This window comes from Eschrichtius robustus, chromosome 3 (genome assembly GCF_028021215.1).
Source record: "Eschrichtius robustus isolate mEscRob2 chromosome 3, mEscRob2.pri, whole genome shotgun sequence".
NCBI classification, from domain to species: Eukaryota; Metazoa; Chordata; class Mammalia; order Artiodactyla; family Eschrichtiidae; genus Eschrichtius; species Eschrichtius robustus.
In genome coordinates, this window is record NC_090826.1 from 96,411,776 (window position 1) to 96,436,346 (window position 24,571).

A 24,571-nucleotide genomic window follows, 5' to 3' on the forward strand; every position below is an offset into this window, starting at 1 on the left:
CTGGTGGTTGCTAGGGGCGCTCGGAACGGAAGGTGTGTGGTGAGAGTTCACGTTTTAGAGACGTTGTGAAGCCATCCCAAGATTGGCAACTGGGGAACTTGTATGGAGAGTCGGTCTGTCTGAACCCTGGTTTGATAGGTCCCTCGCCGACTCCCGCAATCCCCGCCAGAGCACGTTGGTCCCAGTCTCTCCTCGCTCTCCACCTGCCCGGCCTTTGGCGGGACTCCCCGCTTTTCCGGCTCCGGGGCGGACTTCCTCCAGGTGCTGTGTGACGGCCTCCAGGACTCGACTTGGGAGGTGATGAGGTGCGCTCCGGTGCGTCTGAGCGGGCGCCGGGGGCGAGTCCAGTCGCTTCAGCACACCCCTCCCGTGGCTCGTTGGTTGAGAAAAGTTGGTGAGTTCTAGTCGGTAGGAAAGTCTTCAAGTTTCCGCACGGTCAAGGTAATATTACTAGCATTTCCTTCCATTCCTGCCCGCTGCCCCCAGTACAGGCTTTCGACCTGGTGACCCAGAGCTCTGGATGTGGGATTCAAATTGTTCACTGCTTTTTCTGTTATTCATGAATTAGCTGACGGTGCCGTCTTTTTTGTGCTTCATGCTTCCCTTCCCTAAGCGTAGAAGAGCAACTTCACAGCTTCATAGAAAGACTGTAAATGAATTATGTGTTCAAGAAAGATAGCCAGTTAGGAAGTCATTTAGTGGGCAGTGTATGACTGAAAGGGAAACGCCAGGGTTCTGATTCCGGTTAATGATATACCACTGGTCAAGGCCTTAACCTCTCCAGGCCTGTCTCTCTCAAGTTAAGTTCATAACTTGGCCTTAGATTAGGTTTGTAAATGACCAAGGCAATTCAGTGGTAGGGGAAAAGTAGAAATAAGCCTTTTGGGTATTGACATCTGTTTTTCCCATCATTTCTTTCTTTCCCTCGTGAATTCAACAGGAATTTTGTTTTGTGGTCCCTAGCCAATAAGAAGTTTGGCACTAATAAAACTGAGGAGAAATTCCAAGTGGCAATCCTCAGGGACCTTTTAGATTTCTGAGAAAAGAATGGTATCCTTTAGGTTTCTGGTCAGCTTAATATGGCCTTTCTATTAAAAAATTTTAGTTAATTTCAGTATTCTCTCTCTTTTGAGGTTCTCTTGAAATTAATATATAGTAACTACCTATATACCTACATAAATATTACCTATGTACCTATATAGGTACTTGAGCATAATAGTATTTCCTGAACACCCAGGGATGCAAGGTGCTCTGCAGCCCTTACTCATATCAGATATGGTGGTGAATGTCTCACAAGATTATTTGAATGTAGACTCCTCTGGGTAAATGTGTTTGTGCCCTATATATCATAAGTGAAAGGGAGCCGCAGGTAGCTCTGATTGTGGATAAGAAGGGAAATCTTGGTTTCTCCCAAGAAAGTGGACCATTATGGCATAAAAATCCAGCACCTACGGACTTCCCTGGTGGCGCAGTGGTTAAGAATCCACCTGCCAATGCAGGGGACATGGGTTTGATCCCTGGTCCGGGAAGATCCCAGAAGATGCCACAGAGCAACTAAGCCCGTGCGCCACAACTACCGAGCCTGAGCTCTAGAGCCCGCAAGCCATAACTAGTGAGCCAGCGTGCCACAACTACTGACGCCTGCGTGCCCTAGAGCCCTCGCGCTGCAACTACTGAGCCCGCATGCTGCAACTACTGAAGGCTGCGCGCCTGGAGCCCGTGCTCCGCAACAAGAGAAGCCACCGCAATGAGAAGCCCATGAACTGCAACGAAGAGTAGCCCCCGCTTGCCACAAGTAGAGAAAGCCTGCGCGCAGCAACAAAAACCCAGCGCAGAAAAAAAAAATTAAAAATTAAAAAAAAAGTCCAGCACTTAGTATAGTTTCTTGCCTATAATCAATTCCATTCAATAAATGCTTCATTAAAAGTTGAACCAGGTGTCCCTCTGAAAAAATGAGCCACAGAAGACAGAAAGGAAAGGAATGGAGTAAAGCATGAGAGAATGAGCTAGATTCAGAAACTGAGAAAGGTATATAAACATCTTGGAGAACTAGGCACATGGCTCCTGGAGCAAAATAAAGTGTAGCAGAATGTCAGGGTGGACTGGAGACCCTACTGGAGAAACCAGTAAGAACTGATCCCCAAACTGAATTCCTTATGTTCCTGTAACTGTCTAACTGATAAATGACTGCACATGGCTAATGTGCTTCATTGCTGTAATGTTTGGGTCTCTGATGGGCAGTTTTGGCTGGAGAACCCATCAGCCTAGCTTGAACTTTCTTCAAACTGTGCTGCGGTCTGAGACCCTGCCTACTCTCAATCCTTTCTTTTCCTTCTCCTTCACAGGTGTCAGGCCTGAGTCACAGTTTGCAGACTCTCCCACCTTCCCTTGCTCCCTTCCCTTTTATCTTTCACAGATAGTTCCCCTAAAAAATATCTTGCATGTTGTTATGAATTGTGTCCTTCCCAAAATCCATATGTTGAAGCCCTAAACCCACAATACCTCAGAATGTGCCTGTATTTGGAGATGAGTCCTTTAAAGATGTGATTAAGTTAAAATGAAGGTGTTAGGTAGGGTGAACCCTAATCCAGTTCGGCTGATTGCTTATAAGAAGAGAAATTTGGACACATAAGGAGACACCAGGGGCATGTTTGCAGAGGAAGGGCCGTGTGAGGACACTGTGAGAAGGTGGCCATCTGCAAGCCAAGGACAGAGGCCTCAGAAGAAACCAAACCTGTTGACACCTTGATCTTGGACCTCTAGGCTCCAGAACTGTGAGAAATAAATTTCTATTGTTTAAGCCACCCAGTCTGTGGTATTTTGTTATGGCAGCCCTGACTAATACACATGTCAAATCCCGCCTTGGCAACTGCCTCTTAGAGGGCCCAAACTAGCACAAGTGGTGCCAGGAGAGGTCCAAGAAAACATAATAAGTCGAGGTTTCAGGACTGGCACACTCACTACCTCGTAAGCAAAGACGATGCTATCCTGAGTAGTATAGGGGCATGGGTAGTTCCTAGCACAAAGTGGTGACCCAGTTGCTAAAGATTTAATCAGTAGTGACCTGGGAAAACATCCCAGGGGAGGAGAAAGCCCTTGCAGATAGAATTTCAGGCATGTGAAATATATGAGTGGGAACATGCCTACAAGGACAGTGGAGTTGGCTGGTTACTGCTAAGTTGTATTGACACTCTGAAAAGGAATAAGGAGAAAGCAAGGGTTCTCCCTGGGTTAATGGCTAAGTGTGAGAGACAGAAAACCTCTTTAGTAGCTTACAAAGAGGCTTCTATGTCCTATAGTGGAAGAGCTGACACAGTTAAGCCACAGACTCAGGTCGTGATAGAGGCTACAAGAGTTCCAGAGACATTTAAATGTGCAACCAAAGCAGGTCAGGGCCCTGGTTGCAAAAACCTGAAACCCTGAAACAAGGGATAGAACTTCTGGATGGACATCTGTAAGGATGTTAGTTCTGCAAACCCACATGAACTTTCAAAGTTTGCAGAGGTGGTTCACCTCTTCGTATTATTCTCTGCATGCTGAAAGACACTGCAGAGCCACTGCCCCACAAGGCAACATAGAAGTTGCCCCTACTTCCTCTCCTGGCTGCCAGGCCAGTAACTAGAGTTAAATCCTAACAAAACCCAGCTGAGGGACTTCCCTGGTGGTGCAGTGGTTAAGAATCCGCCTGCCAATGCAGGGGACATGGGTTTGAGCCCTGGTCCGGGAAGATCCCACATGCCGCGGAGCAACTAAGCCCATGCGCCACAACTACTGAGCCTGCACTCTAGAGCCTGCGAGCCACAACTACTGAGCCTGTGTGCCACAACTACTGAGGCCAGTGCGCCTAGAGCCCGTGCTCCACAACAGCAGAAGCCACTGCAATGAGAAACCCGTGCACTGCAAGGAAGAGTAGCCCCCGCTCGCCACAACTAGAGAAAGCCTGCACGCAGCAGCAAAGACCCAACGTAGCCAAAAATAAATAAATAAATTTATATTAAAAAAAAAAAAAAACCCAGCTGAGAACATACTGGGCCTGATAACGGAGGAAAGAGATTAAATACAAAGAGCTGTAAGAATTAGCTCGCATATATAGACAGAAGCCAGGGGAGTACCCTGCAATTGAATTTTGAGGTTGCTTGATCAAAGCGGCTGGAATATAAGACTAGAATCAGGAATTCATTGAATTGGGAGCACTTTCCTGAGGCACAGGATTTAACATCCTGGCAAGAACTCTTGGGGATGAAACAAACTCACTGCCGGGAGGCTTTTAGAAACCTAGAGAAAGTGATGGCCGATGCTGAGTAAAGTAGAAATGCCTCAGTTGCCCTGGCATATGGTACAAGAATGAATGAAAAGACAGGAAAGTGGGCATGCAGGAATAGGTGTGTGAAGCCAGAAGACCCATCAGAAGATTATGTTCAACAGGAAGACCCAGAAAACACACCATTCACTGCGGCCATCAGAAATCTGGTGAGGGGCAAGAGCATCACCAAGAAGTTCTCTGCTGCCTGGGCTGACGGTAGAAACAGTCACAGAGCTGGGGCTCATTAATAACTATGGGAATGATATTCCCCTTCCCCCAAGTAAGAGAGACCAGATGGTGGCACTTAGTCACCAGAAACCAGGAGGCTACAATTATGACAAAGACCAGCAACATCTGACAAGAGTGGCATCCAAGGGGGCCTGACCCACAGCGAATTGTGGAGATGGATATAGAACTTGGCATCTCTAGGGGCAAAGTTAACATCTACAACCAAAAAAAGGCCAAAATGGAGAAGCAAGAGCTTGAGGATGGTTCCCCCCCACCCCACCAAAAGTCATTATCCCTTGTTCAGTGTCTGGATTTGAGCCACTTTTCAGATCCAAAACCCATTGACTTAAGAGGTGGCAGATCCTGCAGCACTGCAGCAAGTATACATGTAATGATTCCCCAGTCCTTCCCCAAAGAGACCTGTGGCCATTTACTTTGGTGACTGTACACACTGGGGAAGAGGGATAACCAGAAAATTTACTCAGGGTCTGAGTTGACATCAGTACCCTGAGACCCAAAGCATTGTCGTGGCCCCTGTTAGAGTGGGGGCTTATGGGGGCCTTGTAGTAAATGGGGTCCTGGCTAAAGTCCAGCTTACAGTGGGTCCATTGTGTCTATGCACCCACCCGATGGTCATTTCTCCAGTTCTTGTGTGTGTAATTGGAATTGATATATTTGGCGGTTGGAGTGATACCTACATTAAATCCTTGACCTGTGTGAAGTAAGAGCTATCATAGTGGGGAAGGCCAAGTGGAAACACCCACCCCTGGCCAACATAGTGAATTAAAAAAACAAGTATCACATACCAGGGGCATAATGGAAATTAGTGCCACCATTAAAGACCTAAAGAATGTGGGTGGAGGGAGGATGGTCCCTATCACGTCTCCACTTAATTAGCCAGTCTGGCCCCTGCAGAAACTAGATGGATCCTGGAGAATGACTGTAGACTACTGCAGGCTTCAGTAGTTGACCCATTACATAACTAATATTATGCTGGTCAGACAAGCACAAGCAAGAGGTGGCTAGTATGCTGGAGGTATTGGTAAGACCAATGCTCCAGAGAGCAGAAAAATGCTACAAAGATTCAAGGACTTGCCACTTTGGTGAATTTTTAAGGGTCCACTGGTTAGAGGTGTGCCAGTATATCCTTCCAAGTAAAAAACAAATTGTTGTATCTTGCATCCCCTACCGCAAAGAATTCACAGGGCTTGGTAGTTCTCTTTATGTTCTGGAGCAATACATTCCATACCTGGGAATACTGCTCCAGCCCATATACCAGGTGGTATTGAAGATTTCCAGCTTTGTGGCCCAGAACAGGAGAAGGGCTCTTCAGAAGGTCCAGGCTCCTGTACAAGCATCTCTGCCACTTGGCCATATATTCCAGTAGACTCTTTTGTATTAGAGGTGACAAGAGTGGGAAAAGATGCATTTTGGAGCTTGTGATAGTTAATTTTATGTCAACTTGACTGGGACATGGAGTACCTAAATAATTTGGTCAAACATTATCTGGGTGTGTTGGGGTGGGGAGTGTTTCTGGATGAGATTAACGTTGGACTGGTAGAATGAGTAAAGCAGATTGCCCTCCCTAATGTGGGTGGGCCTCATTCAATCAACTGAAGACCTGAATAGAACAAAAAAGCTGAGTAAAAGGGAATTCCTCCTGCCTGCCTGCATAGTTAGGAGGTTGGTCTTTTCTAGCCTTCAGACTTGGACCGAAACATCAGCTCTTCCTGGATCTTGAGCCTGCCAGCTTTTAGACTGGAACTTATACCATCGGTGTCCTGGTTCTCAGGGTTTTGAACTCAGACTGGAACTAAACATTGGCTCTCCTAAGTCATCAGCTTGCTGACTGCAGATCTTGGGACTTCTCAGACTCTCTAATCATGTGAGCCAATTCCCTGTAATAAATCTACATCTATATCTATATCTAACTCCTATTGGTTCTGTTTCTCTGGAGAACCCTGACTAATAGAGATACTATCAGTGGAGTGCAGCTGTAACAAATAACTAAAAATGTAGAAGCAGCTTTGGAACCGGGTAATGGGTAGAGGCTGGAATAATTTTAAGTTACATGCTAGAAATATGGACATTACGGGCAAATCTAGTGAAATCTAAAACGGAAATTAGGAATATGTTATTGGAAACTGGAGGAAAGGTGATCCCTGTTATAAAATGGTAAAGAACTTGGCTGAACTGTGTCCTAGTGTTTTGTGGAAGGTAGAATTTGAGTGATAAAATTGGATATTTAGCTGAGGAGATTTCTAAGCAAAGTATTGAAGGAGGGGCTTGGTTCTACCTGATTGCTAGCAGTAAAATGTGAAAGGAGAGAGATGAATTAAAGAAAGAATTGTTAAGCAAAGGGGAACCAGAACTTGATGATTTAGAAGATTCTCAGCCTATCCATATTGCAAAAAATGAGAAAGCATGTTCGAATACCAATGGTGTGATGAGATTATTACTTGATAAGGAGTTTACAGGATTACATGAGCAGAAGCACTGCCAGTTTGAACTGAAGGGGACAGAGATGGGGCAAAATGAAGGGCAGCTGTTAGATTTATTGAATTGGACAGGACAGAGTGATAGATGATCACCAGGGCCACTGCCTCAGTTTTGACAGGCAGGCGGCTTCTGCCTGAAGCCTTGGAAGTGGGACTACCCAGCAAGCCTTGGGGGTGATGCTGCCACCCCACTGGACCTGGATGGCTGAGCATTGAGCCAGAGGATTATTCTCAAACCTTAAGATCTAATGGAATTTTCTTGCTAAATTTTGAACTTGCTTAGGACACCTCCCCCCTTCCTTCTTTCCTGTTTCTCCCTTTTAGAATGGGAATGTTTATCCTGTGCCTCTCCCACCATTGTATTTTGGAAGCACGTAACTTGTCTGATTTTACAGATTCACAGCTGGAGAGGAATTTTGCCTCAGGATGAATCATACCTTGAGTCTCACTATATCTGATTTAGATGATATTTAGATGAGACTTTAGAGTTGATACTGGAATGAGTTAAGACTTTGGGGGCTGTTGGGATGGAATGAATGTGTTTTGCATTTACGAATGACATGAATTTTAGGGGACCAGGGGTGGAATGTTATGGACTGAATTTGTCCCCCCGCCCAATTCTTATGTTGAAGCCCTAACCCCCAATGTGATGGTGAAGAAGAGATACCAGAGAGCACTTTCCCCCCACCCCGTGAGGACAGAGTGAGAATGAGAAGGTGGCTGTCTACAAATCAGGAAAAGGGATTGCACCAGAGCCTGAACATGCTGGCACCCTGATCTCAGACTTCCAGCCTCTAGAACTGTGAAAAAATGAGTGTCTGTTGTTTAAGCCACCAAGTCTATGGTATTTCGTTATTAACAACCCAAACTGACTTAAGACAGAACTTATGGTAAGCCTCAGTGGAAAAATCACAATGCAGTCCCTGGAACTTGAGCAAGGCCATGCCATCTGCAGCAGAGAATTATATACATTTTAAGAAACAGCTACTAATGTGATACTGGGCCTTGGTAGAAACCGAACACTTAACCGTGGGACTCCAAGTAGCCATGTGTCCAAAACTGCCTGTTATGGCCTGGGTTCTTTTGGTGTTCAGATGGACCCAGCAGCATTTATTGTAAGATGGAAATGAGGCATCTGAGTTGGAGCTCAAGCACAACTGAGGTACTTGTAAGCTGCATGACCAGGTAGTCCAGACCCCCATGTCACCCACCACAACTGCACCAATACCGTGACCAGCTAAAGGAGGAGGGGTAAAGCCTGAGTTTGGTTTATGGGTGAGTCAGCTTAGTATGTGGGTGTAAGCCAAAGTTAGATAGTGGCTGCATTATAGTCACATACTTGAGAAGCTTTGAAAAATAGTGGAGAGGAAAAATCTTCCTAACGGGTAGAGTTACAAGCATTGTCCCTGGTCATCTGGTTTGTGTATAAGGAGAAGCAGACTGAAGTAAGAATATATATAGATTCTTGGGCATGTGTCAATGGCCTGGCCTGCTGGTAAGGGGCCGGGAAGAAAAAAGACTGGAAGACCAAAGACAAGAAGGTCTAGGGTAGAGTCTTGTGGGTGACTATACATGAGTGGGCATGAAGTGTGAAGATTTTTGTATCATATTTTGCACCCACTAGGGAAGAGGTACTAAACAATGAAGTAGAGAAAATAACTCATGCAATTGTCATTACCAGCCTTAATCATTGGCTACCTTGGAACCAGCCTGATGGGCACTGTTGTGGGTTATATTGTATCCCCCCCAAATTCATACGTTAAAGTTCTAATCCCCAATACCTCAAAATGTGACATTTGGAAATAGGGTTCTTGCTGTTGTAATTAGTTAAAATGACATCATACTGGAGTAGGATGGGCCCCTAATTCAATGTGACTGGTATCCTTATAAACAGAAGGCCATATGAAGACAGAAATGTGCAGAGGGAATGCCACGTGAAGATAAAAAAAGAGATTAGGGTGATTCAGGAGAAGCCAAGGAACACCAAAGATTGCCGGCAAACCACCAGAAGCTAGGGGAGAAGCATGGAACAGATTTTCCCTCACAGCCCTCAGAAGGAACCAAGCCAACTGACACCTTGGTCTCAGACTTCTAACTTCCAGAATTGTGAGACAATAAATTTCTGTTGTTTAAATCACCGAATTTGTGGTACTTTGTTAACGCAGCCCTAAGAAACTAATACAGGCACATAAATGGTGTGGCCTCAGTGGTAGAGATAGAAGCTATACATGGGCCCAGAAAGTATGGACTCCAACTTTTTAAGGCTGATCTCGCTACTAATGCCTAAATGTCCAACATGTCAGCAATAGAGACCAATGCTGAGCCCCCAATATGGAACTATTACTCAAGGAGACAGTTGGCTACTTGGTGACAAGTTGACTACTTTGAGTCCCTTCCATTCTGGGGGGGCCAGTGCTTCATTCTCACAGTGATAGATAGCTATTCTGGATATGGGTTTTCCTTTCCACCAACAGATCCTCAGCCAACATTACTGAACTGGGGTTTGTGGAATGTCTGATCCACAGGCATAGAATCCTGCATAACGTAGCATCCAACCAGGGCAACTGCTTCATGGTAAAAGAAGTGCGAGAGTGGACCCATGACCTCGTACCACACCAGCCAGAAAAAGCTGACCTGATAAAGAGCTGGAATGGCTTTCTAAAGGCTCAAGTGAAATGCCATTCAGAGGCAACTCTGAAAAAACAAGATGCCATCATTCAGGATATGTTATACACATTAAATCCCAGGCCTTTATGAACCCAATAGGAAAAATACATGGGTCCACTAACCAAGGAGTGGATGCAGGAATAGCTCCATTTACCTTTACTACCAATGACCCACTAGAGGATTTTGTGCTTCCCATACCCACAAATCTGGGATATATAGGGCTGGAGGTACTGGTCCCCAAAGGGATTGTACTCCTGTTAAGGGACACAGCAAAGGTCCCATTGAACTATAAGCTGTGACTGCTGCTGGGGCACTTTGGACTCATTATTCCAGGGACCAGTAGGTGAAAAGAGAAGTCACCATCATGACAAGGATAATTGACCCTGATCAGTAGGAGAAGGTATCACGGCTTTTTACAGAATCCATGTGATCCACTTGGGCATCTCCTGATACTCCCTTGCCCCACTGTAACTGTGAACACATGCAGCAACTCTGGACTAAGAAGGGTGTGATTACTAGGAGCTCAGTCCCCTCAGGAATAAAGGTTTGGATTATACCACCACATAAGCCACCAAGACCTGCTAAGATGATAACTGAGGGTGAGGGGAATTTAGAGTGGATAGTGGAAAAGGGAGAGAATGAGTATCAACTGTGGCCTCCAGACCAATTTCTATAGTTCATTCCACTAACCTTCCTCTTCCAAGTTTCTCTTCAGGAAGAGGCCCATGGAAACCATGGAAGAGCTTCTCCCCAAACCAACAAGAAGAAGTGTATAGATCAGTGGGGCAAAGGAGTGGACTGTGGTGTTTCTGAAAATGTGCCACTGGATTTCCTGCTGTGCATAGCATAGTTAACTGATGAACCCAGACACTGATCTGGATCCACCAGTGTGTTCACAACTGAGGCCACATTTCCCACAACCTACTCCTAGCTAACCACTGAGCATGGTGGAGTAATAATGCAGGCTCATTCCTTCCAGACTTGGGACTCCTCTACTGGGACACTTTGGCTTGAGAACTACTGTTAGGATTCAGAGCTCAGAGGGAAATTGAGAGAAAGGAAATTTATGCAAAGACAGTTTAAAAAGAAAATAAAGGGACTTCCCTGGTGGTGCAGTGGTTAAGAATCTGCCTGCCAGTGCAGGGGACACAGGTTCGAGCCCTGGTCCGGGAAGATGCCACATGCTGCAGAGCAACTAAGCCTGTGTGCCACAACTGCTGAGCCTGCGCTCTAGAGCCCGTGAGCCACAACTACTGAAGCCCGTGCGCCTAGAGCCCGTGCTCCACAACAAGAGAAGCCACTGCAATGAGAAGCCCATGCACCGCAACGAAGAGTAGCCCCCACTCACCGCAACTAGAGAAAGCCTGCGTGCAGCAACGAAAACCCAACACAGCCAAAAATAAATAAATTAATAAATTAATTTTAAAAAAAGAAAATAAAGATAAAATCAGAAATTGATAAAATAGAAAGCAAAAAAAACAAGAGAGGGGGCTTCCCTCGTGGCACAGTGGTTGAGGATCTGCCTGCCAATGCAGGGGACATGGGTTCGTGCCCTGGTCTGGGAAGATCCCACATGCCACGGAGCAACTAGGCCCGTGAGCCACAACTGCTGAGCCTGCGCGTCTGGAGCCTGTGCTCCGCAGCAAGAGAGGCCGCGACAGTGAGAGGCCTGCACACCGCGATGAAGAGTGGCCCCCGCTCACCGCAACTAGAGAAAGCCCTCGCACAGAAACGAAGACCCAACACACCCAAAAATAAATAAAAATTGAAAAAAAAAACAAAAAAAAAATGAGAGAAAATCAACAAGGGCAAAACTTATTAATCTCCAAAAAGACAAAAAATTAATCAACTCCTAGCAAGACTAATCAAGGAAAAGTTTAAGAGAACACATTACTAATATCAGCAATAAAAAGGGGGGCATCACCACAAGTCCTATAGACATTAAAAATATAAGAGGATACAACTTTATACCAATAAATTTGGCAATTCAGATGAAGTGGAAAATTTTATTGAAAAATAAAGCTTATCAAAACTGAAACAATAACAAACAGGAAATTCTATATTTTATATTTTAAAGGAATTGAATTAATCATTTAAAACCTTTCTACAAAGAAAACTCCAGATAGCTTCACTGATGAATTCCTTCCAACATGTATATTTCTTTCAGAAAGGCATAAAAGGCATATTCACACCTCCTGATGCTTATATATCACACAGTCTATTTGTGGATTAACTTCCCCCTGCTCCATGTCTCATTCATTTAGCACCTACTATGCATTATGTTAAGAGTTGTAGATAAGAAGATGAATAAAGTTTTTGGCAGAGGGAGCCTTCAGGTTGGTGGAGGAAGCAGATATAACGTAAATGCAATGAAATAAGTGCTAATGAAGATTTTTGTAAAGTACTGTGAGAGATGGGTGTGAATCCAGGGAAGGAAAGGCTTTAACAGGGATGAGAAGTGAAACAATATGCCATGTGCTGTGGTCATAAAAATAACTGGAAAATAGGGGACATTCTTTCTCAGAATTCCTTACTGGATCTTCTCCCCTTATTCCCTCTAATTTTTGATACCTTGGGATTATTCCTTGGCTTCTGCTTTTCATTCTTCCTAATTTCATCCACTCTCACATTTGTCCCTTTCATATATAATTTAATCATTCCAAAATTTGTATCTCTAGCCTCTACCTCTCTCTTGAGCTCCAGGCCTAAATATTCAAATATCCAGAGAACTCACCTACTCAAGGACTTTGCTTCCACACTTATTCTCCTCTCTCTCCTGCATCACCAGTCCTCCCTCCCTTCTTGAAGAAATCCTCCCTTGATGGCATATGTCTCTTCAGCTACTACACTACTTTTCTGCTCCCCTTTATATAAAGAATCTTCTCACTTTCTTTCTACTGCATCTTAACCTTTTATGATACTTAAAAACTTTTATGAGTCTTTTATCCCCGCTACTCTTCTAAGATTACCTTTACCTGGCTTCTACCCTCTTGATCACTACTACTCTAGTCCAAACCACCATCATCTCTCACCTAGACTTATCAAGGTCACCAATAACCTTCGTGTTGCCAAATCCAATTCTCAACTACTTGACCTAACAGCAGCATTTAAGCAGTTGATCATTTCCTCTTTCTTGAAAGACTATCTTTACCTGGCTTCTACCCTCTACTGATTTTCTTCTCACTTCACTGGACACTTCTCAGTCTCTTTGTTGGATCTTCTTTCTCTTCTCAACCCTTAAGTATTAGAGTATTCTAGTGTGCCATCCTTGGACTTCTACTCAGTTTTAGCTTACACTCATCTTAGAAAATCTTAACCAATTCCATCATCTTAAATGTCACCTATAAGCCAATAAATCCAAAAATGTATATCTATAGATTTAACCTCTCCCCTGAACTCCAGACTCATATCTCCAATAACTACTCTACTTGGAAGTCTAACAGTATTCCAAACTAAACATGTCTAAAATCAAACTCTTGAGTCCCTGTTTATCAAACCTAATTCCCTTCAGTCTTCTCCATCTCAGTAAATGGCTCTGTGATTCAACCTGTTGCTCAGGACAGAAATATTGGGGTCATTGTTGACTCCTCTCTTTTCCTACTACCCTCATTCAATCCATCAGCACATTGCATCAGCTCTGCCTTCAAAATATATCCCAAGTCTGATCAGTTCTCACTAACCTGATCATTACTACTTTAGTCCAAACCGCCATCATCTCTCACATAGATCCCTTCCTTGTAACTGGCTACCCAGCTTCCACACTTCCCCCGCTATTGTCTTTTAGGAGTGATCCTTTTACAGTATAAGTTAGGATATGGTACTCCCTTATTCAAAAACCCTCCAATGATTCACATCACACTTAAAATAAAACCCAAGGTTTTTTCCATGATCTACGAGGTCTCTTGCTATATTCTGACATTATCTTCTCCCATTCTCCCCTTCCTTTTTTTTGTGCTTCAGTCACACTAGTCTCATTGTTATTCCTCAAACATATGACAAGCACATTCCCATCTCTGGACATTTGCACTCGCTGTTCACTCTGCCTAAAATACTCTTTCTCCAGATATTCACATGGCTCATTTCTCTGTTCAAATGTCACCCCCTCACAGGGACTACTTCATCTAAAATAACTCCTTCATTTGCTGGGATTTTACTCTGCTCTATTTTCTTTCATAGCTTGTAACATTACAGGGATTATATCATGTATGCATTTGGGTTTTTTAAATTATTTTTTTAATTTTTTAACATCTTTATTGGAGTATAATTGCTTTACAATGGTGTGTTTCTGCTTTATAAAAAAGTGAATCAGCTATACATACACATATATCCCCATATCCCCTCCCTCTTGTGTCTCCCTCCCACCTGCCCTATCCCACCCCTCTAGGTGGTCACAAAGCACCAAGCTGGTCTCCCTGTGCTATGCGGCTGCTTCCCACTAGCTATCTATTTTACGTTTGGTAGTGTATATATGTCCATGCCACTCTCTCACTTTGTCCCAGCTTACCCTTCTCCTTCCCCGTGTCCTCAAGTTCATTCTCTAGTAGATCTGCGTCTTTATTCCCATCCTGCCCCTAGGTTCTTCATGACCTTTTTTTTTTTAGATTCCATATATATGTGTTAGAATATGGTATTTGTTTTTCTCTTTCTGACTTTCTTCACTCTGTATGACAGATTCTAGGTCCATCCACATCACTACAAATAACTCAATTTTGTTTCTTTTTATGGCTGAGTAATATTCCATTGTATATGTGTGCCACATCTTCTTTATCCATTCATCCGTCGATGGACACTTAGGTTGCTTCCATGTCCTGGCTATTGTAAATAGAGCTGCAATGAACACTGTGGTACGTGACTCGTTTTGAATTATGGTTTTCTCAGGGTATATGCCCAGTAGTGAGATTGCTGGGTCGTATGGTAGTTCTATTTTTAGTTTTTTAAGGAACCTCCATACTGTTCTCCATAGTGGCTGTATCAATTTACATTCCCACCAACAGTGCAAGAGGGTTCCCTTTTCTCCACACCCTCTCCAGCATTTATTGTTTGTAGATTTTTTGATGATGGCCATTCTGACTGGTGTGAGATGATATCTCATTGTAGTTTTGATTTGCATTTCTCTAATGATTAATGATCTTGAGCATTCTTTCATGTGTTTGTTGGCAATCTGTATACCTTCTTTGGAGAAATGTCTATTTAGGTCTTCTGCCCATTTTTGGATTGGGTTGTTTGATTTTTTGATATTGAGCTACATGAGCTGCTTGCAAATTTTGGAGATTAATCCTTCGTCAGTTGCTTTGCATTTGTTTATTGGATGTATTATCTGCCTTCCACACTAGAATGCAAGCTCCATAAGGGCAAGGATTCATGTTTTGTTCAGTTACCAAGTCCTATCAATTCTACCCCTTAGAAATATCTTCAGTCCATCTTCTTCTCCATTATCACTACCTTCGCCTTAATTCAGTTGCCATCACCACTTGCTAGGACTATTATAGTATTCTCCTACTTGACTTTCTGCCTTCACCTTCTTTTGACGTCTTTCTCTCCCATTACTTACCATTTTGATAGCACTATAGTTGATATGTATTCATGTCTCTCCTACGTAGAATCCTTTGTAGGGGACACCCTCTTTGCATACTGGATAAAATTCAAGCCCCTCAACACAGCATCCAAGTCATCTCCTGCAACCTCCTCACCTTTACCAGCAGCACCAAACTGCTTATATCTCCTCATGTCCTTGCCTGTGTCCTTGGGACATACTGGTTCTTCTACTTAAATGTCCTTTCCTGACTCTCAGAGATAGATAAATATTTCATCCTTTGGCCATACTTCTATTGCATTTATTATACTGTGGTGGAATTTTTTTCTTTTTTTGCTTACATGTAGGTCTCTTATTAAACTATGAGCTCTTAAGGGAAGAGAGTTGTGTTTTATTCCGGCCACAGCTTCTGTCACACAATAAGGGGTAGATGAAGATTGGAGTAGGGCATGGAAAACGTTCAAAGTAGAAGGGACTGTGTGTATAAATACTCTGAGGCATGAGGGGGCTTGGCATCTTCAGAAAAGAGAGAAGGGCTGTGTGACTGACCCAGTGAATAAAGGGGAGAGCGGCAGGAGGCAAGCTAGAAAGACTGTGGGAACCAGATCACCCAAGGCCCTTGTCGAACATGCAAAAGATCTTGAACATCATCCTATGAAGCCTCTAAAAGATTTTAAGGAGAATAAAGGTAAAATTTGCACTAAAAAAAAAAAAAAAACCCCATGAAGCTTGCTATGTAAAGAATGGATTGAATGAGTACAAGAACAAATAGAGAGAGACCTGATGGACACTAGTGCAATCGTCCAGGCGAAAAGGGATGATGCATTGGCCTGGGTTGGCAGCAGTGGGGATAGTGAAAAGTAAACAGATTCAAGATATATCTTGGAGGTAAAATGAGCAGGACTTGATAGGATAAAAGGGGGTGAGGAAGATAGATTGCACAACTGAATGGCTGATGGTATCATTTGCTGAAATGCAGTAGATTTGTCCTAGGAAGTTCAAAGGAGCAATAGCTAAGTTTTGAGAAGTTGAGTTTGAGATGCCCGAGTATGAGACATATAAAGGGATATGCTGAGAAGGCAGCTGAATATGGAGGTATGAATTTCAGAAGAGAGGTCTGAGCTGGAAGAATAGCTAGGAGTCATGAGCACACAGACTGTGTCTAAAGCCATAAGAGTTGATACGAGAACCAAGGAGACATGGTAGCATGAAAACAGAAGAGGATCATGGATGATGCAGAGTTGAGAAGAAATTCATTGGATTGGAGATAATGAGAACAGGAAGCTAAGAGGCCACATGGACTTTATAATTGCCCAGGAGGGTGGCAGAAGTTGAGGGGACAGGAAGGCCATGAGCCAGGTGCTTGCAGATCTTCAGAGAATGAGAAAAGTGGCCAAGAGTTTGGAAGATCATTGCATTCAGAAGGGAGAAAAGATGAATGGATAGATGACATGAACCTTAAAAAGGCAGATTTTGCAAGAGGGAGAGGGAATAGTGAGGAGAAATACCTAAATTTCCCCTTAATTATATTCTCTGTTTCAGATAATGAGGACCTTCAAGAATGTCTTCGAACTTGGCAGATTAAATAGGGTCAAAGAAATCCCACCCCTATTGTTCCAGACTAAGCCCATCCCCTGGGGCTTAATCAAGGCAGAGAAGCTGCCAGAGTAAGGAGGCCAAACCTGTGGGAAAGTGGCATGGAATAAGAATGGCAACTAAGAAGCTATACTAAGCGTTCAGGTGAGAGCGGGTGAGAGATGGAATTAATGCAGAGGCAGAGGGGACAGCAGGGAGGGAGAGCTTGAGGAAACATCTCTAACATAGCTGGAGACTGAGTTCAATCATGTGACCAATGATCCAATCAGTCTTGCCTTCCCAGTGAAATCCCAGTAAAATGTCTTGATGCTGAGGCTCAGAGGAGTCCCTGGTTGGTGAACACGGGTGTGCTGGGAAGGTGACATGTCCTGGCTCCCCAGGGAGAAGATATGGGGGCTCCATGTTGAAAACTCTCCCAGACCTCATCCTATGCGTCCCTTCATTTGGCTGGCCCTGGTTGTATCCTTTAAATAAAACTGTAATTGTTAAGTGCAGTGCTTTCCTGAGTCATTCAGTTCTGTGATTTATTCTTGTGAATTATTGAACCTGACGGGATAATGGGAACCCCTGAATTTCTGCCAGTTGGTCAGAAGTGTGGGTGACCTGGGGACTCTCAAAGTGTGGATGGCATCTGAAGTAAGGGCAGTCTTGCTGAGGCCCGTTCCCTTAAACCTGCGTAGTCTTACAGTAACTCCAAGTGGTTAGCATCAGAATTGTATTCAGTTGGGGTTCGTGTTAGAATAACAGGTAACAAACAGAGAACTCTACTCAAACTGACTTTAAAAAGTGAAGGGAATTTATTGGTGCACATTACCAAAAAAGTCCACAAGTAACATGGCTTCAAGCATGGCTTGACCCAGCAACTCAAATAATGTGACCAGGACCTGGTTTTTCTCTCCTAGTTTTTCCTGAGACTGGCTTCATCCTCAGCAAACTCTCCCTTCCTGGTGCAGGATGGCTGCCAATAGTTCCTGAAGCTATGTGCACGTGGATTTACATCCAATTAAGAGAGGGATTTTTATTCATTCAAATAGATGTTCAAGAATTGAGTATAACTGGCCTAAATTGGGTCATATTCCCATCCTTGAATGATTATGACCAGAAATAGTGCCATAAGTCAATCAGAACCTACTTCTAAAACCAGAGGTGGGATTTATCTTACTTAAACCATTTGGCCATAAATGGCTTGCCTTATACAAAATCTGGGTACTACTGTTGGAAAAATGGGGAAATAAATACTGTGGAAGCAATCAGTAATGGAACAGTGTTCAGTTGATATTTATTTAATTGACATCTCATTTTGAAAATTAGCTGCATTCTGGAAAACAATCCCAGATTCCTTTAGTTCTTAAATTCTACACTTAAGGGTTGTTCTGTCTGTACTCCAGGTGGCTTAGATATCCTGTGAGGTTCTCTTTACAACCTAATGATTTGCTGGTACAATCCCAAATGAGAGAAATACAGCTTATCAGATTATGGTACAACTCATCTTCTCCAGAGATCATTTATGTGACAACTTAATTATTCAGAGAATAAAACCCTAAGAGGTGCCCACACTTAAAGAGCTGACAGAAGATGATTCTGCCGAAGAACATCTCCATGCCCTCAGCTCTGAAAAATCACTTGAAACTACTGAAAGAGATGTCACAAAGTTTACATACCAGAGTTCATGGACTTTATTTATGGGAAACATTCTTCGATCCTCTCTTAGAGCCAATTTGCCATGATTCTAGGTGCAGTTCTAACAGGTTTGTTATCTGATGTAATGATCATCTTTGTTTTTGCTTGTTCACTATCTATTCTTTCTTATTTAGGCAAAAGCACCCTGATTTTCCTTTGGGGAAACTAGTTCTCTCTAACTTTCAGTTTTGTGGTTTTGATAGGACTGATACTACCCACAAGGTCCAAGAATGAGTACAGCGATCTGGCCAGTCCCTTGGCCACACCGTGACTGATTCTGAAATGGGAATGTGGCCCAACCTGGGCTATTGAGAGCCCTACCCAGAACTTCGCCTGCAACTCTTATGGGGTTGCTAGGTTGTTACGATGTTAAGACCAGACATGTTGTTGGGCTATCAAGGGGGAGAATCCAGCTGGAAAATGAAACCAACATAGGAAAGCAGAGGAGAGATAGACAGAGACAGAAGCAGAGAAAGAATCCAGTTCTGATGTTATCATTTGGGCCCCTGGAACGAGTCATGACTAAAACTCTTGGATGTTTCAGTTACAGGAGGCAACAAATTTCCTTTTCTGCTTAAGCCTGTTTGAGTCAGGTGTCTGCACTAAAGTAGTTTTAACTAATTCATCTGGTTTTCTGCAACAAGCAAATTGGAAGCAACAACAGAGGAGGGTTTTTGCTTGGAGGCATGTGAATTAGCAGCAGTTTCACTAATTTTTAAAAAATGTTATGAATTCTGCACACTTAATGAAATAAACTCCAGTATTTTGGTACTTGGTGCTGACACCAAAGGAAAGCAAAGGAAAACTACAAAATCCCTCTCTCTAATTAAAAAAAAAAAAAAGAAAGAAAGAAAACAGTTTGGGATCCAGATCATGACATCATATCTATCTTACAGTACAGGACAATGTTTGATAGTCCTGATGTGACAGTCCCTATCTTTATACCTGTCATCAATGGTCTTTCACACTTAAAACCATCTTTGATTCCTCTTAGTAGTTACAATACTAGAGCAAAATTATATATATATATATATATATATATATATATATATATATATATTTTTTTTTTTTTTTTTTTAATCAATCATATCATAGTTTCTCTCTGAGCTTGTTATTTATTTATTTATTTATTTATGGCTGTGTTGGGTCTTCGTTCCTGTGCGAGGGCTTTCTCTAATTGCGGCAAGTGGGGGCCTCTCTTCATCGCGGTGCGCGGGCCTCTCATTATCGCGGCCTCTCTTGTTGCGGAGCACAGGCTCCAGACGCGCAGGCTCAGTAATTGTGGCTCACGGGCCTAGTTGCTCCGAGGCATGTGGGATCTTCCCAGACCAGGGCTCGAACCCGTGTCCTCTGCATTGGCAGGCAGATTCTCAACCACTGCGCCACCAGGGAAGCCCCCAAAATTATATTTTTAATCTTTCTGCTTTAATTTCCTGCAAAGCCAAAATACTGGATTTTTTTACATGTTTAGAATTTATAAAGTTTTAAAAATATTAATGTAACTAAATATTATTTAACACATTTAAAAACAAAAATTGTAAGCAAATTAGAAAATATCCTTCTGGCCACTACTGGCTCTGCTGCTTTCTGCAACTTCACTTCTCCTACCTCACACATATCCATACACATCATCTATGATGTAGCTGGTTAGGAAGAGCTTCTAGACTTTCCTGCCCAGTTTAGCAACCCATAGGGTTTTCAGGACTACTTCCTCTGATTGAAAATGATTTCTCTCCTGTGAGCCCAAAAGAGATGGCCCTAGCTGGGTCTGACTCTTCTCCATCCCCTATGGGGAGACTTCCTACTTCAAAGGCTCCTCCTGTCTAGTCCTTGCTCAGCATTTTTGCTGAGAGAGCGCAGTGGAGGATGAAGAAGTTTGGAAGAGGTAGGGAGTTACTGGAACTGGGTGGTAAGGAGGGGATGGGAGGGTTTATAGTGATAAATGGTAATGGTTTATGGTTAGTGATGAGGAGGAGGTTAGAGCAGGAGAAGGAAGGAGGGTTTGAAGAGGACCTAAGAAGAGTAAATAAAGCTGCTGACCGAGGTCTAAAATAATGGTATTACACCAATAAAAATACCTTACTTTCAGTGCTTAAAAATAGCACAGTATACGGGTACACTGGAATATAGAAAACAGTAATGCAGTCATGATTCCCTCTTCCCTGACCTTCAGTCAGAGTAGCCTCTAAATCTTGTTAATTCAATTTCAGAGACACGCCATTCCACCTAGAGATTCAACTTCCTGAAGTATTCTTGGCGCAAACCTTGGAAGGCTCTGGTTCTGTTTTAAGAAGGAAAGCCATGTACTTACATCACTTATACACACTGCTGCCAGATTAATAGTTCTGAAACACAGTTCTATCACATAGCAACTATTATTTATTGAATATTTGCTATGTGGCAGGCACCAGGCTCTCTTTATATTACCTTATTTAACCTTCATAACAGCCCTTCGTAGTAGATACTGTCATTAACCCCATTCTGTAGATAAGAAAATAGAAGCTTAGGAAAATTAAGTCTCTTGAAAAGGAAACATGGCTACTAAATGGCAGAACTAGGTTTGGAACTCAGATCTGTCTCACTCCACTTGGGTCCTTAACCTCTATTCTTTATCACCTCTTCTGCTCAGAATCTGAGTGAGTAGTCAATAAAGTCTAAGGGCTTATCACTTAAGGCCCTTACCCCCAACTGCCATTCCAATTTTATTTTCTACTATGGCCCTTCATACATCTGATTTTCAGGGCAAATAGAAGTATTTGCTGATCACCAATATCCCTCAGCAATACACACTTCCATGTCTTTGTTTACGGAGGAATGTTTTCTCTGTGTCACTGGTTCCAGAAAAAAATAGAAATATTTAAATCACTGTTTCACACAATAATTGTCATAGTTTTTATTTTCCATTACAATAACAGCCATTGATTTTTACATATATACATATATACACACACATATATATATATTTGTTCCCTTAAAATAAACTATTTTCTTCTAAAGTATGTACAAAGATTAACTGTTTTGGAAATGTATTAGGCCTTTACAAATTGTTTATAAATCCAAATCCAACAGAATTAGGATTCCAAATAGTAGAAGTCATTTTACCAGAAGTCCAAAAAGTCTTTAGGGTCTCCCAAGATTATCTAAAATAAACACAGAAACAAAAAACTATTCAGGACAGAAATTTGGCAAGTGGTCAGTCTACTTTTGTAGGGTGCCTCTACTCCTAACAGGCATAAATTTCAAAAAAAAAAAAAAAAAACCTGCTGTGGAATAAATTCCATGAATTAAAAAAAATGCTGAGTGACGTTACCTTGAATGTACGGTCGATTTGGCCACAATACAGCTTCAACTTTTTAAAAAGCAGTAGCTTTCCAGAAAACAAAAAGAGAAGGGAACATTTTCCAACTCATTTTAGGAGGCTACCATTACCTTGATTGATAACAAAACCAAAGAGAGTCCAAAAAAGAAAACTACAAACCAATAGCCCTCATGAACATAGATGAAAAAAATCCTCAACAGGGGAATTCCCTGGCAGTCCAGTGGTTAGGACTCAGTGCTTCCACTGCATGCAGCCAGGTTCGATCCCTAGTCAGGGAACTAAGATCTTGCATGCCGCTCACTGGCATGGCCAAAAAAAAAAGAAAGAAAATTCTCAACAGAATTTAAAAATTGAATTCAACAATATATAATATACACATATATATTATAGAATATATATGTGTAAAGAATAACACATCATGACCAAAAATTCAAGGCTGACTGATTCAGTATTCAAAAATCAGTCAATAGACCCACAAAAATATAGTCATTTGATCTTTGACAAAGAAGCAAAGGCAATTCAGTGGAGAAAAAATAGGCTGTTCAACAAATGGTGCTGGAAGAACTGGACATCCACGTGCAAAAAAAATGAATCTAGACACAAACTTTATACTCTGCACAAAAATTAACTCGAGATTATAGACCTAAATGTAAAATGCAAAACTATGAGACTTAGAAGATAACATAGGAGAAAATCTAGATGACTTTGGGTTTAGTGAGGTCATTTTAGATACAACACCGAAGGCATGACTCATGAAAGGAAAAATTGATGTCAGACTTCATTAAAATTTAAAACTTTAAAAAAAGTTTAAAACTTTTTTAAAAAGCTATGCAAAAAACACTGTCAAGAGAATGAGAAGACAAACCAAACACTGGGAGAAAAAAATTTGCAAAAGACATATCTGATAAAGTACTGTTATCCAAAATATACAAGGAACACTTAAAAGTCAACAATAAGAAAATGAACAACCTGATTTAAAAATGGGGAAAAGATCTGAACAGACACTTCACCAAAGAAGATATACGGATGGCAAGTAAGCATATGAATAGAGGCTCAACATAACATGTCATTAGGGAATTGCAAATTAAAACAACAATGGGATACCACTATACACCTGTTAGAATGGCTAAAATCCAAAACACTGACAACACCAAATGCTGGCAACGATGTGGAGCAACAGGAGCTCTCATTCATTGTTGATGGGGCTGCAAAATGGTACAACCACTTTGGAAGATAGTTTGGCAGTTTCTTATAAAACCAAACATACAATACGGCAATTGAACTGTATTTGCCCAAAGGAGTTGAAAATTTACATCCACACAAAAACCTGCACGTGGACATTTATCGTAGCTTGATTCATAGCTGCCAAAACTTGGAAGCAATCAAGATATTCTTCAGTAGGTGAATGGATACACAAACTGTGACAATGGACTGTTATTATTCAGCGCTAAAAAGAAATGAGCTATCAAGTCATGAAAAGACATAGAGGAAACTTATGTATTATTATATATATTTCACTTATATTACTAAGTGAGAGAAGCCAATCTGAAAAGGCTACATAATGAATGATTCCAACTGTATGGTATTCTGGATAAAGCAAAAATAGGGAGGCAGGAAGATCAGTGGTTGGTTGCGGGTGGGGGGGGGAGGGAGGGATAAACAGGTAAAACACAGGATATCTATAGGGTAGTGAAATTATTCTGCATGATACTATAAGAGTGAATACATGTCATTATACATTTGTCAAAATCCATAGACTATATAATACAAAGAGTAAACACTAATGTAAACTATGGACTTTGGTTGATAATGATGTGTCAGTGTTGACTTATTGATTGTTACAAATAAATGTACCATACTGATTCGGGATGTTGATGATGGGAGAGGCTGCGTGCAGGGAGGGGATAGGGAGGCAGGAATTCTCTGCACTTTCTGCTCAATTTTACTGTGAACCTAAAACTGCTCTAAAAATAAAGTGTATGTATGTATGTATATATGTGTGTATATATATATGTACGTATGTGTGTGTATACATATGCTTTATTTTAAAATTATATATATTTTTATATATGTATTTATATATCCTTTTAATATGCTAAAAAATATATCAGTGTAATCTACCATACTTGTCATAATTGTCCAAAGAAGAAAAAATACGTTATCATTATCAATTGATGCAGAAAAAGCATTTGACAAAATTCAACATCCATCCATGGTTAAAAACTCTCAGCAAACTAGAAATAGAAAGGGACTTCGGACTTCCCTGGTGGCACAGTGGTTAAGAATCCGCCTGCCAACGCGGGGGACACGGGTTCAATCCCTGGTCCAGGAAGATCCCACATGCTATGGAGCAGCTAAGCCTGTGTGCCACAACTACTGAGCCTGCGCTCTAGAGCCCGCAAGCCACAACTACTGAGCCCACGTGCCACAACTACTGAATCCCGTGTGCCTAGAGCCCGTGCTCCACAACAAGAGAAGCAACCACAATGAGAAGCCCGCGCACCGCAACGAAGAGCAGCCCCCGCTCACTGCAACTAGAGAAAGCCCGCGCGCAGCAACGATGACCCAACACAGCCCAAAATAAATGAATAAATTAATTTAAAAAAAGAAAAAAAGAAAGGAACTTCCATAAGCTGATAAAGGGCATCTATAAAAAACCTAGAGCTAATGTCATACGAAATGGTGAAAAGCTGAATACTTTCCCCTAAGATCAGGAACAATGCAATGATGTCCACTGTCACCACTTC

The 24,571-nt window shown here is 42.2% G+C and overlaps 1 protein-coding gene across 1 annotated transcript in view; it reads left to right on the forward strand.

The window, feature by feature from the left end:
• Positions 1 to 11: 11 nt before the first annotated feature.
• LOC137760616 (synaptophysin-like protein 2) overlaps positions 12 to 24,571 on the forward strand; it is a 35,267-nt gene continuing 10,707 nt past the window's right edge. Inside the window, exon 1 of the mRNA XM_068537558.1 lies at positions 12 to 394. Coding sequence (XP_068393659.1) covers positions 301 to 394 — 94 coding nt within the window. The 5' untranslated portion in view covers positions 12 to 300. The remainder of the gene's footprint in view (positions 395 to 24,571) is intronic.